This window comes from Pongo abelii, chromosome 9 (genome assembly GCF_028885655.2).
Source record: "Pongo abelii isolate AG06213 chromosome 9, NHGRI_mPonAbe1-v2.0_pri, whole genome shotgun sequence".
Classification (NCBI taxonomy): Eukaryota; Metazoa; Chordata; class Mammalia; order Primates; family Hominidae; genus Pongo; species Pongo abelii.
Window position 1 is genome coordinate 68,921,462 of NC_071994.2, and position 12,277 is coordinate 68,933,738.

At 45.4% G+C, this 12,277-nt stretch overlaps 1 protein-coding gene across 7 annotated transcripts in view; it reads left to right on the top strand.

Moving 5' to 3' along the window:
- STK33 (serine/threonine kinase 33) overlaps positions 1 to 12,038 on the top strand; it is a 224,258-nt gene extending 212,220 nt beyond the window's left edge. For 4 of the 7 annotated variants that reach the window (XM_054524735.1, XM_054524733.2, XM_054524736.2 and 1 more), the window contains one exon: positions 11,914 to 12,038. In XM_054524735.1, coding sequence (XP_054380710.1) covers positions 11,914 to 11,916 — 3 coding nt within the window. In that variant the 3' untranslated portion in view covers positions 11,917 to 12,038. Of the gene's footprint in view, positions 1 to 1,837; positions 2,231 to 11,913 lie in introns of those variants that run through there. The other 3 variants (XM_054524731.1, XM_054524732.1, XM_054524730.1) reach the window with 2 other exon arrangements.
- The last annotated feature ends 239 nt before the right edge of the window (positions 12,039 to 12,277 follow it).

Below are 12,277 nucleotides of genomic sequence, written 5' to 3' on the forward strand. Positions count from 1 at the left end.
ATAAGAGTTGTTTTTCTTCCAGAAGCAGTTACCTGGTTGTAGCTTCAGTCCCTTGCCCCCATCAGCACAGAAATTAGTCATGAGACTGTAGTCATTTAGCCACTTAAGTTTCATATCAACTTTCTGCTCACCAACTCTTTTATACCAGTCCCTGACCAGGCTTCATTGTTGTGTAGCCCAGCCCATGTGAAATCTTGGCAGAAATGTCTTACCTGCAGTGATTCTGATTGCTTGGAGGGGAACAGTCTGACCACCACCAAAATCTTTTTCTTTTCCTGTAAGATGACCAGCATCAGACCCCGTGGCAACAGCATGGACAGAGTTGTACAAAAGATGTTCATTAAGAACTGGATTGGCCGGGCATGGTGGCTCATGCCTGTAATCCCAGCACTTTGGGAGGCCGAGGTGGGCGGATCACGAGGTCAGAGATCGAGACCATCCTGGCTAACACGGTGAAACCCTGTCTCTACTAAAAATACAAAAAATTAGCCGGGCGTGGTGGTGGGCGCCTGTAGTCCCACCTACTCGGGAGGCTGAGGCAGGAGAATGGCGTGAACCTGGGAGGCGGAGCTTGCAGTGAGTGGAGATAGCGCCACTGCACTCCAGCCTGGGCGAAAGAGCAAGACTCCATCTCAAAAAAAAAAAGAACTGGATTGAGAGACTCAGTCATTCATTCAAGAAATAGTTATTGGCCACCTACCATGTGCCAGGCACTGATAGGCGCTGGATATAAAACCATGTGAAAGGCAGTCAAAACCATTGCCCAACATAGGGAGCTTGTAGCCATGGGGGCACAGAGGCAGGTGATGGCCATCTATACAAATGCATAAAATAATTATATATTGTGATTAGAGATAAGGAATTTCTATATAGAGTGCTATCATAGAGGATTACAGGATAGGAACCCTCTGGAAAGCCTCTCTAAGGAAGCCAACCATAGGAAGAGCCGGAGAGAGATGTTTTAGGCAGAGGGAACAGGGGAAGAGCTTGATGGAGTCCAGGACTTGGCCCAAAGGCCACGATGATCAGGGAAGGGGAGAGGCAGGGGTCAGGTCCTGCAGGATTTAGGGGGCCACAGGAAGAAACCCTTTTATTCTAAATGCACTGGGAAACCATTGAGGGCTTAACATCTGATTATGTGTTTAAAGGATCCGTTTGTCTTCTGTGTAAATGAATTATGCAAAGTGGAACAAAAGTGGAAGCAGGGAGATTAGTTAGAGGACATTGAATAAGATGGTGGCAGAGAAGATGGAGAGAAATGGGTTGATATGAAATATGTTTTGGAAATCCAATTGATAGGATTCAGTGATGGATTAGAGGTGATGGTTGAAGAAGAATGGGTGAGGAGGCCAAGGATGACTTTGGCTTCAGTAACCGGATTGATGGTGGTTTCGCTTCCTGGGGAAGGCCAGGCCTGGGTTGGCAGTGGAATGAAGAGTTCTAGTGTAGGGTCCTGCCCTACAGGGCCTAGTGGGTGTTCTCTTCGTGTGTGGAGATGAGAGATTGTAAAAAAATAAGAGACAAGACTAAGAGTATGAAAGACAGCTGGGCCCAGGGGACCACTACCACGAATGCGTGCAGTCCGGTAGTGGCCCCGAATGGTGGATGCACTGCTATTTATTGTATACAAGGCAAGGGGGCAGGATAAGGAGAGTGAGTCATCTCAAGTGATTGATAAGGTCAAGCAAGTCACGTGTTTACAGGACAAGGGGCCCATCCCTTTGTGGTAGCCGAAGCAGAGAGGGAGGACAGCATACGTCAGCGTTTTATCTATGCACTTATCAGAGAGATCAAAGACTTCAATACTTAAACTATTTCTGCTACTGCTATCTTCTAGGAACTTAAAAGGAGGACCAGGTGTACAGGCGGAACATGAAAGTGAACAAGGAGTGTGACCACTGAAGCACAGCACCACAGGGAGACGTTTAAGCCTCCAGATGTCTGTGGGCAGGCCTGGCTAATGTCCGACCTCCCGCAAGAGGCTGGTGGAGCAGAGTGTTCTCTAACTCCTCCAAAGAAAAGGAGTTTCCCTTTCACGGTCTGCTGAGTAAAGGGCACCTTCCCAGGCACTGGCATTACCGCAAGACCACGGTGCCCTCAAGCAGCCCTTATCCAGGCGTGACAGAGGGCTCACACTCTTGTCTTCTGGTCACTTCTCACAATGTTCCTTCAGCTCCTGACTCTGCACTGGCTGGTTATTCCTTGGTTATAATAATAAAACAGAGATTAATACTAAAAACTAATTATTATTATTATCCATATATGATCATCTCTATATCCTATTTCTAGTATAACTTTTCTTATTCTAACTACTTTCTTTATTATATTGGGACAGCTTGTGCCTTCACTCTCTTGCCTCGGCACCTGGGTAATTTTCTGCCCATATCTAGCTGGTCGTATGAAGTTTGAGATCTCTATCAGACCTCAAAGTGGAGATGACTACTTGAGATGGATTTAAGGGTTGGAGCAGATCAAGGTGGATAGAGAGAAAAGGGCCCTAAGGTGGAGAAGGATGTGAAGAGACCCAGAGTTAATAGCGCAATTGTGTGCAGAGGCTTCTGGGTGCCTGACAGGGCTCACAGAATCCAGGGAGACCTGGTATCAAGGCACCATCTTGGTCCACACAGCAAGTGTGTCTCCCTCACTCAAGGACTAGGCAGTGACTGTACTTTGGCAAGAAGAAGGATGAGAATGGAGTGGAATGACATGAAATGCCATTCGGAGAAATATCCCTGGGAGATGTGGCCAAATCTCCTTATTGCTTGATTAATTGAATCTGAATAGTGACAGTTTACAAGCCCTCAATAGCTAAATCATAATTCCGTAGCCTTCCATTAGCAATAAATCAGAAAATGGTGGGCCAGGTACTTTGCTGGAACCCATATTTGCAGAATCCTGGACTGTCTGAACTGTTCCTTCAGCCCAACTCTTCCTCAGTGCAGAAGCTGCACCCACAGCCTCCTCCAGTGAGCTCCCACCTCTGATGACACGTTCCTGGGGTTGGGGGCTCCCTACCTCCCAAGGCAGACAAATTCCACTCTGGAAACACCTAAGTGTGAGAAAATTCTTCCTATCATCTGACACCTGCTGCTCACTGGCCCTTCTGGAACTCTTTAAAGGCCTCTCCAGCTGCCACATCCAGCCCCTTGGGTTTGAAGGTGATTCCCACAGCCCTGTGTGCCTTCTCCAGGCTAAACATCCCCATGTCTCTTGGACTCCTCCTTAGTGACATGTTTCTAGGCCCTTCATTCTAGTTCATCTGGGTCTTTTTCCAAAATTGAAGTCAGGCCTCCAAGTGTGGCCCGTCACCCCCAGTCCTCGGAACACTGTGTGTCTCTCACTGCAGTCCATTGTGTTCCTGTTAACAGGGATTCGTGGACAATCTAGTTTGAGTTTACCAGGACAGGCTTTAATGACAGTGTGTCCCTGAAGCATGGTTATTTTCCTATCAATGTCCTTGTGGTGGACTCTCAGTGACCGCTAAAGAGCCTTTTTGCAGTGTGTTGCCTGAGGGGAGCAACAGAGAGTGTGTTGAGTCAACGCTCTGGGGTTGGGTCTGAGTCACAGAGCCCTGAGATTATCCAGGAAGACACACTCATTTTCCTTAAGTATCGGTCTTGCTAATTATCCACTGAGATATATGGGGAGGGAAGAAGGCACAAACTGAATTACAGGTCTGCTTGCCAGAGGATGCCTTAGTGGCTTAGCTCCTGCTGAGGTGGCGGTGGGAAACAGGAGAGGTTTGGCAACCTCAGACAGGACCTGTCCTGGACCCTCCAAACAGGGTGAGCACAGGTGTGGTCTGTGTCTGTGTAAGCTGCACGTCCCCACGCCTCCCGCCCACAGGCACTGGGGCACATTAACTTCTGTGCCTAAATGGAATGGCTCTGAGCCCTCTCTCCCCATGCTACTATCAGGAATCTGAGTCTTTTGCAGGGAAGACTCTGAGCGCCCACCCCTGAACATCTCTGACAATTCCCAGGAGTGTTCACACATGTCCTTGTCCACTTGTGGCTCTTTGCCTGAGGCAGAGGCTCAGATGTGTCACTTTTGATGTCCTTGCCTCTCACTTTCATTTCCAGGGCTTCTGCTCCCCAGCTACCATCAGCGACTGTGCAGCCTCTGGTCAGCCAGGGGCTGTGGTGGCAGCTGCCCAGCAAGATGCCATATGTCCAGTGTGATGAGCGCCAGGCCCAAATCCCAAGTGTCACCCCAACGTAGCATGACACAGCAGCCGGGCTCTGCGATCCTCCATATTCCTCGCTGCAGGGTATCCCTTCATGTGGACTGACCTCGTGGAGTGGAGTGGATGTGGGTGGTAAGGGTGTGCTGGTACATAAGCTGTAGGATGTAGGGGTGGGGGCGAGGCAGGAGTTGGGAAGAGGTGTCGTGTGGGAGAGGCACGGTGCATACTGTGGTTACAGAGGGATATGGGTGGGAAGGAGGTCCCAGCAGAGATTGCTCTGGCCCTTCCCTTCTGGGTCTCAGAAGCTCCCCAGGTAATCCTGACATGCAATGTATCTGTTTCCTATCTGGGCTCCAAACTAAAGGGATTTGTAGGCTATTTCCAAATTGCAAGGAACATAATGGAAAAAGCGTATCTGCCTATGGTGAAATGGCTCAGACCACACTCACCTAAAGTTTTTGGGTAATAAAATATTTCAAGACACAGAGCTCACAAAAGAAATAATGACAGGCATCGTTGGAGGTACAAAAGGTGAGAGGTAGTCCAGCCCCTCACTGTACAGCAAGGCCCAGGGACAGGGTATTCCAGCTGCTCGGTGCTCACTAGACCAGAAGCCAGGTGGGGTGTCGGCTACAAGTGGGATGCTGGGTGCTAGGTGATCTCTCATGTTTCTGCATTCAGGATGTTCGTTGTGGGATAAATCTTCCCCCTGTGGGATCCTTATATGGGGATCAGGGCAGGCACAGGCTCCTGTGGCTTAGTCACTCACAGCCCCAGCAGCTGTCCCTGCTTTCATTCTCCCTGGGTTAACAGCAGGATCCCTAACCCTTAGCCACAATGGAGCGGGAAAGGGGCAGCCAGGAGACTCTCGGCTGACAGATTACTTGGAATACCCCTTACCAATTATGTAGCAGTCCCCACCACTGCCTTTGCAAGTTAGATTTAAAATGAGGTGTGTTTTCTTAATTTTTTTTTTTATTTTAATAGCTTGTGGGTTACAAGTGGTTTTTGGTTACACGGATGAATTGTACAGTGATGAAATCTGAGATTTTAGTGCACCTGTCACCTGAGTAGTGTACATTTTACCCAATATGTAGGTTTTTTATCCTTCACCACCCAACACTCCTCCTTCTGAATCTCCATAGTCCATTATACCACTCTGTATGCCTTTGCATACCCATATCTTAGCTCCCACCTATAAGTGAGGACATAGGGTATTTGATTTTCCATTCCTGAGTTACTTTACTTGGAATAGTGGCCTCCAGCTCCATCCAAATTGCTGCAAAAGACATTATTTCATTCTTTTTTATGGCTGAGTAGTATGCCATGGTGTATATATACCACATTTTTAAAATCCAGTCATTGGTTGATGGGCACTTAGGTTGGTTCCGTATCTTTGCAATTGTGAATTGTCCTGCAATAAACATACATGTGCAGGTGTCTTTTTGATATAATGACTTATTTTCCATTGGGTAGATACCCAGTATTGAATTGAATGGTCGATCTACTTTTAGTTCTTTGTGAAATCTCCATACTGTTTTCCATAGGGGCTGTACTAATTTACATTCCAACCAGCAGTGTATAATTGTTCCCTTTTCACCACATGCCCACCAACATGTATTATTTTTTGACTTTTTAATGACGGCCATTCTCTTTTTTTGAGACGGAGTTTCGCTCTTGTCACCCAGGCTGGAGTGCAATGGCATGATCTTGGCTCACTGCAACCTCTGCCTCCTGGTTTCAAGTGATTCTCCTGCCTCAGCCACCTGAGTAGCTGGAATTACAGGCGCCCATGACCATGCCAAGCTATTTTTTGTATTTTTAGTGGAGATGAGATTTCACCATGTTGGCCAGGCTGGTCTTGAAGTCCTGACCTCAAGCGATCCACCCATCTCAGCCTCCCAAGGTGCTGGGACTACAGGCATGAACCACTGTGCCTGGCCAATAATGGCCATTCTTAAGGCTCATATACTGTTGGTGGGAGTATAAATTAGTTCAACCATTGTGGAAAACAGTGTGGTGATTCCTCAAAGACCCAAAAACACAAATACCATTCAACCCAGCAGTCCCATTACTGGGTATATACCCAAAGGAATATAAATTGTTCTATCATAAAGACACATGCACGTGTATGTTCATTGCAGGATTATTCACAATAGAAAAGACATGGAATCAGCCTAAATGCCCATCATTGGTAGACTGGATAAAGAAAATGTGGTATATATACACCATGGAATACTATGGAGCCACAAAAATAAATGAGGTCATGTCCTTTGCAGGAATATGGATGGAGATGGAGGCCATTATCCTTGGCAAACTAACACAGGAACAGAAAACCAAATACCATATGTTCTCACTTATAAGTGGGAGCTAAATGATGAGGACTCGTGGATAGCACAAAGAGGGGAACAACAGACACTGGGGTCTATCAGAGGGTGAAGGGTGGGTGGAGGGAGAGGATCAGAAAAAATAACTAATGGGTACTAGGCTTAATATTGAAGTGACAAAATAATCTGTACAACAAAGCGCCCATGACAGAAGTTTACCTATATCACAAACCTGCACATATAACCCTGAACTTAAAAGTTAATTAAAAAAAAAGGGCATTCTTCAAGAGTAATGTGGTACCTCATTGTGGTTCTAATTTGCATTTCGCTGATGATTAGTGATGTTGAGCATTTTTTCATATGTTTGTTGGCCATTTGTATATCTTCCTTTGAGAAATGTCTATTCATGTCTTTTCCTACTTTTTGATAAGATTATTTGTTTTTTTCTTGCTAATCTGTTTGAGTTATTTGTAGATTCTAGATATTAGTTCTTCATTTGATGCATAGTTTGCTAATATTTTCTCCCCTTCTGTGGGTTGTCTGTTTACTCTGCTGATTATTTCTTCTGCTGTGCAGAAGCCTTTTAGTTTAATTAGGTCCCATTTATTTATTTTTGTTTTTGTTGCATTTACTTTGGGTTCTTAGTTATGAATTATTTGCCTAGGCCAATGTGCAGGAGAGTTTTTCCTAGGTTATCTTCTTGAGTTTTTATGGTTTCAGGTCTTAGATTCAAGTCTTTTGAGCCATCTCGAGTTGATTTTTGTATAAGGTGAGAGATAGGGATCCAGTTTCATTGTTCTACATATGGCTAGCCAGTTTTCCCAGCACTATTTATTAGATAGGGTCTCCTTTCCCCAATTTATGTTTTTGTGTGTTTTGTTGAAGACCAGTTGGTTTTAAGTATTTAGCTTTATTTCTGTGTTCTCTTTTCTGTTCCATTGGTCTATGTGTCTACTTTTATACTGGTACCACGCTGTTTTGGTAACCATAGCCTTGTAGTATAATTTGAAGTCTGATAATGTGATGCCTCCAGATTTTTTCTTTTTGCTTAGGATTGCTTTGGGTATTTGGGCCTTTTTTGGTTCCATGTGAATTTTAGGATTTTTTTTTTCTAATTCTGTGAAAAAAGATGTTGGTGTTAGGATAGGAATTGCACTGAATCTGTAGCTTACTTTCAGCAGTGATATAGTTTGGCTGTGTCCCCACCCAAATCTCATCTTGAATTATAGTTCCCATAATCCCCACATGTCGTGGGAGGGACCAAGTGGGAGGTAATTGAATCATGAGGGCATTTATTCTCATGCTGTTCTGGTGATGGTGAGTGAGTTCACATGAGATCTGATGGTTGTTTTTGTTTGTTTGTTTGTCTGTTTGTTTTTTTGAGATGGAGTTTCGCTCTTGTTGCCCAGGCTGGAGTGCAATGGTGCGATCTTGGCTCACTGCTACCTCCGCCTCCCAGGTTCGAGTGATTCTCCTGCCTCAGCCTCCCGAGTAGATGGGATTACAGGCAGGCACCACCATGCCTGGCTAATTTTGTGTTTTTATTAGAGACGGGGTTTCTCCATGTTGATCAGGCTGGTCTCAAACTCCCGACCTCAGGTGATCCACCCACCTCGGCCTCCCGAAGTGCTGGGATTACAGGCTTGAAGCGATCTTATGGTTTTATAAGGGGCTTTCCCCCACTTTGCTCTGAACTTCTGCCTGCTGCTGCCATATGAAGAAGGATGCATTTGCTTCTCTTTCCATCATGATTGTAAGTTTCCTGAGGCGTCCCTAGCCCTGTGGAACGGTGAGTCAATTAAACCTCTTTCCTTTATAAATTACTCAGTCTTGAGTATTTCTTCATAGTAGCCCAAGAATGGACTAATACAGGCAGTATGGTCATTTTCATGATATTGACTCTTCCAGTTCATGAGCTTGGGATGTGTTTCTAGTTGTTTGTGTCATCTATGGTTTCTTTCAGCAGTTTTTGTAGTTATCTTTGTAGGGATCTTTTACCTCCTTGGTTAAGTATATTCCTAGGTATTTTATTTTTTGCAGCTGTTGTAAAAGGGATTAAGTTCTTGATTTGATTCTCACCTTGGTCATTGTTGGTATAAAGCAGTGCTACTGATTTGTGTACATTGATTTTATAACCTGAGACTTTACTGAATTTATTTATCAAATCTTGGAATCTTTTGGAGGAGTCTTCAGGGTTTTCTAGGTATATGATCATATAATTGGTGAACAGCTGTAGTTTGACCTCCTCTTTTCCAATTTGCCCTTTCTTTCTCTTGGCTCATTGCTCCAGCTAGGACTTCCAGTACTATATTGAATAGAAGTGGTGAAAGTGGGCATCTTTGTCCTGTACCAGTTATCAGGGGGAATGTTTCAACTTTTCCCCATTCAGTATGATGGAGTACTGTGGGTCTGTCATACATGGCTTTTATTATTTTGGGGTAAGTCTCTTCAATGGCTAGTTTGTTGAGAGTTTTTGTCATAAAGGATGCTGTATTTTGTTGAATACTTTTTCTGTATCTATTGAAATGATCATATGAGTTTTATTTTTAATTATGTTTATATGATATATCCCATTTTGAAGTGTGTTTTAATTGGCCAGTTTTTAGGGGGGATTTATTTTAGACAAAGGTGAAGATTAAGGGGTCTGCAATGGCCCTGCCTAGGCAATGGATCCAGCAGCATCAACCCCACAACTATAGGGGTATCTACTGGTCACTCTCGATTAATGGGGACATCATCTCTTAGCTTCTAGTTTTTGCTTTGGCTATGTCTTGGTTGAAGGAAAATGGAGGTTTGTACAAGGTGCAAAGGGGCACAGTCGAGTTAGTGGTTTTGATAAATGGACCAACATGGGCAGGATATAGGACACTGGGGAGGAGAGAAGTGATACTAGGAAAACAGCTTCAGATTATGCTTCTGAAGCTGGGAGGTTAGGGAAGCTTCTACAGTGGAGCCTTTCCTGCCCAGTCAAACTGTTGAGGACTTCAGGTTTCAGACTATACTAGGGATGGTTGGAGCCAAAGTGTGGCAGCTGGAAGATGTGATCTCACTTAAAAGAAATGCAGAATCGGCTGGGCGCAGTGGCTCATGCCTATAATCCCAGCACTTTGGGAGGCTGATGCAGGCGGATTACGAGATCAGGAGATCGAGACCATCCTGGCCAACATGGTGAAACCTGTCTCTACTAAAAATACAAAAAACTAGCCAGGCATGGTGGCGGGTGCCTATAGTCCCAGCTACTCAGGAGGAGTCAGGGGAATCACTTGAACCTGGGAGGCAGAAGTTGCAGTGAGCTGAGATCATGCCACTGCACTCCAGCCTGGTGACAGAGTGAGACTCCATCTAAAAAAAAAAAAAAAGAAAAAAGCATCAAAGCCTGCCAGGACAAGACTTTATTGCAAATGCCTCTCCACTTGCAGAGATCAGACCTGATGAAGAAAGTGCACAGGTGAGAAGTGGGGAAGGAGAGCTCGGAGAACCAAATTCTGTCTTAAGCCATCTGCCTTCTCCTGGCTTTGGCTAATGGTATTAAATACCCTCCACCCAGCCCCACCCAACATGCACATGTGAACAAACGTGTGTGCAGCTTCTGTCCCTCACTGCTGCAGGGGACAGATTTGAGCTTGCCCCCATGACATGCTTAGACACACATAAAGTCATAGTCACTTCTGCCCCCTCCTGCCCAGGACCCAGGTTCCCAAGGATCAACTGAGATCCCTGTTTCCCAGAGCCATGCCCTGGTGGCTGTCGCTCAGTGATGCTTGGGCTGGCTGGAATCAGCTCTGACCCTGCTCATTCCCCTGGAGCCTCTTTGGAATATTCCCTGGGTGGCTGGCTCTGGAAGGAAGCAAAGGAATGCATTTGCCCTGTTGTAAGTATGGAAATCTAAGTAGCCTGAGTGCCTGGAGATTAGCCTGTATTCTCCAGGCTGAGTTTCCCAACTCTCCTGGCTAGGACCCCTTGTATTAGTCCATTTTCGCACTACTATAAAGAACTGCCAGAGACTCTTTTCCAATTTGCCCTTTCCTTTATGAAGGAAAGAGGCTTAATTGACTCACGGTTCCACATGGCTGGAGAGGCGTCAGGAAACTTACAATCATGGCAGAAGGCAAAGGGGAAGCAAGGCACCTTCTTTACAAGGTGGCAGGAAGGAGAAGTGCCAAGTGAAGGGGTAAGAGCCCTCTATAAAACCATCAGATCTCATGAGAACTCACTGTCATTAAAACAGCATGGGGGAAACCGCCCCCATGGCTCACTGATCTGCCTCCACTTTCTAGGGAAAAAGAATTTGCAAATAAGGAAGTTGCAGACACCTCACTGCTGGCACCATGTGTGAACTGCCTACATTCTATTAAGGAATATAAGCTTAAACACATCCTAAAGCAATTATCTGTGAATTTGAAAATCATTGAGTAGTTCTATTATTTTTGCCTTGACCATATATGGCCAGTTACTTAAATTAACACAAGTTCCAGGAGTACATCACCAATAATAAGTTTCTTTCTGTCAAGCAATGGGGGGAGGAAGTGGTGAGTAATTCCTGCCTCTGAGGTAGCCATGGGATAGACATGTTTCCCATTTGAACCCATATGGATGCCTGCCTTAAATGCTAGTTGTTAGAAAGATGTACATTGGAAACCCTATTGCAAATAAAAGTCACTGCAAGTTGTAGGGTTAACCAACAAGCAACTAAATTGATAATGATGAAGCTAAATTAATAGTAGTCTGTAGTTAAAAGGCAAAAGTAACGTTAATTAAAACCACAGTCACTCAGGATGGCATCTCTTCAAACCTTGCAAGTGTGCATTTCTGTGGGAGCATTAGTGCTGCCAGACTCTTTAGGAGGGCTTGGCATCAGAATCCTCTGGAAACACATTAATAAATTTAGTCTGTGCTGCAAGATGGAGGAAATGTTATCTGTTAAAATTCCTCATAGGAAGGGAACTATACTTCCCTGCCAAATATCCCTTGGTGGGTCCTCGGGCTAGGAGATGAGGCGGCTGCCAGACCAGAATCTGGAGAGAGCTTTGAGGGAGAGGTGGGCTGGTGGAAGGGTGGGTTGGGGAATATGTGTCCACTGCTCTGGGCAAACAGGGAGAAAAGAACAGCGAGATAATTGAAACCCTCTGTCTGCAATGTGACCTCTCTGCGTGAACATCACTGTTACAGGCTAAATGTTTGTGTCCCCTCCTCCAAATTATTGTGTAAAGCTCCAACCCTACCCCCAGTGTGACTGTATCTGGAGGTAGGGATTTTATAGAGGTATGTTATGGTTAAATGTGGTCACAAGTTTGGGGCCCAGAGCCAATAGTATTAGTGTCCTTATAAAAAGAGACACTGGAGACCCCGAGTATGAACTATCCTTCTCTCTCTCTGTCTCTCTCTCTCTTTCTCTGCCAGTGAGAAGGTGGCCATCTGCAAGGCAGGAAGAGAGCCCTCACTAGAAACTGAACCTGCAAGGACATTGATCTTGGACTTTCCAGCCTCCAGAACTGTGAGAAAATAAATTTCTCTCATTTGAGCCACACGGTTTGTGGTATTTTATTATGGCAGCTCGAGCAGATGAAAATAACCTCCTACCTCTACCAACGCCCCCAACCTCCTAGCTCACAGAGTACAAGGGGGTTGGGGGTGGGAGCTAGGGAGGGGCCTGAGCTCTGTGCTCTAATTGGCCCTTGAGTGAGCTCCTGTGGACCCTGGGGCAGGTGAGAGGTAGTGGGAGCCCAGTGGCACAGAGAGAAGCATCAGAAAGTCAGCCCTGGCA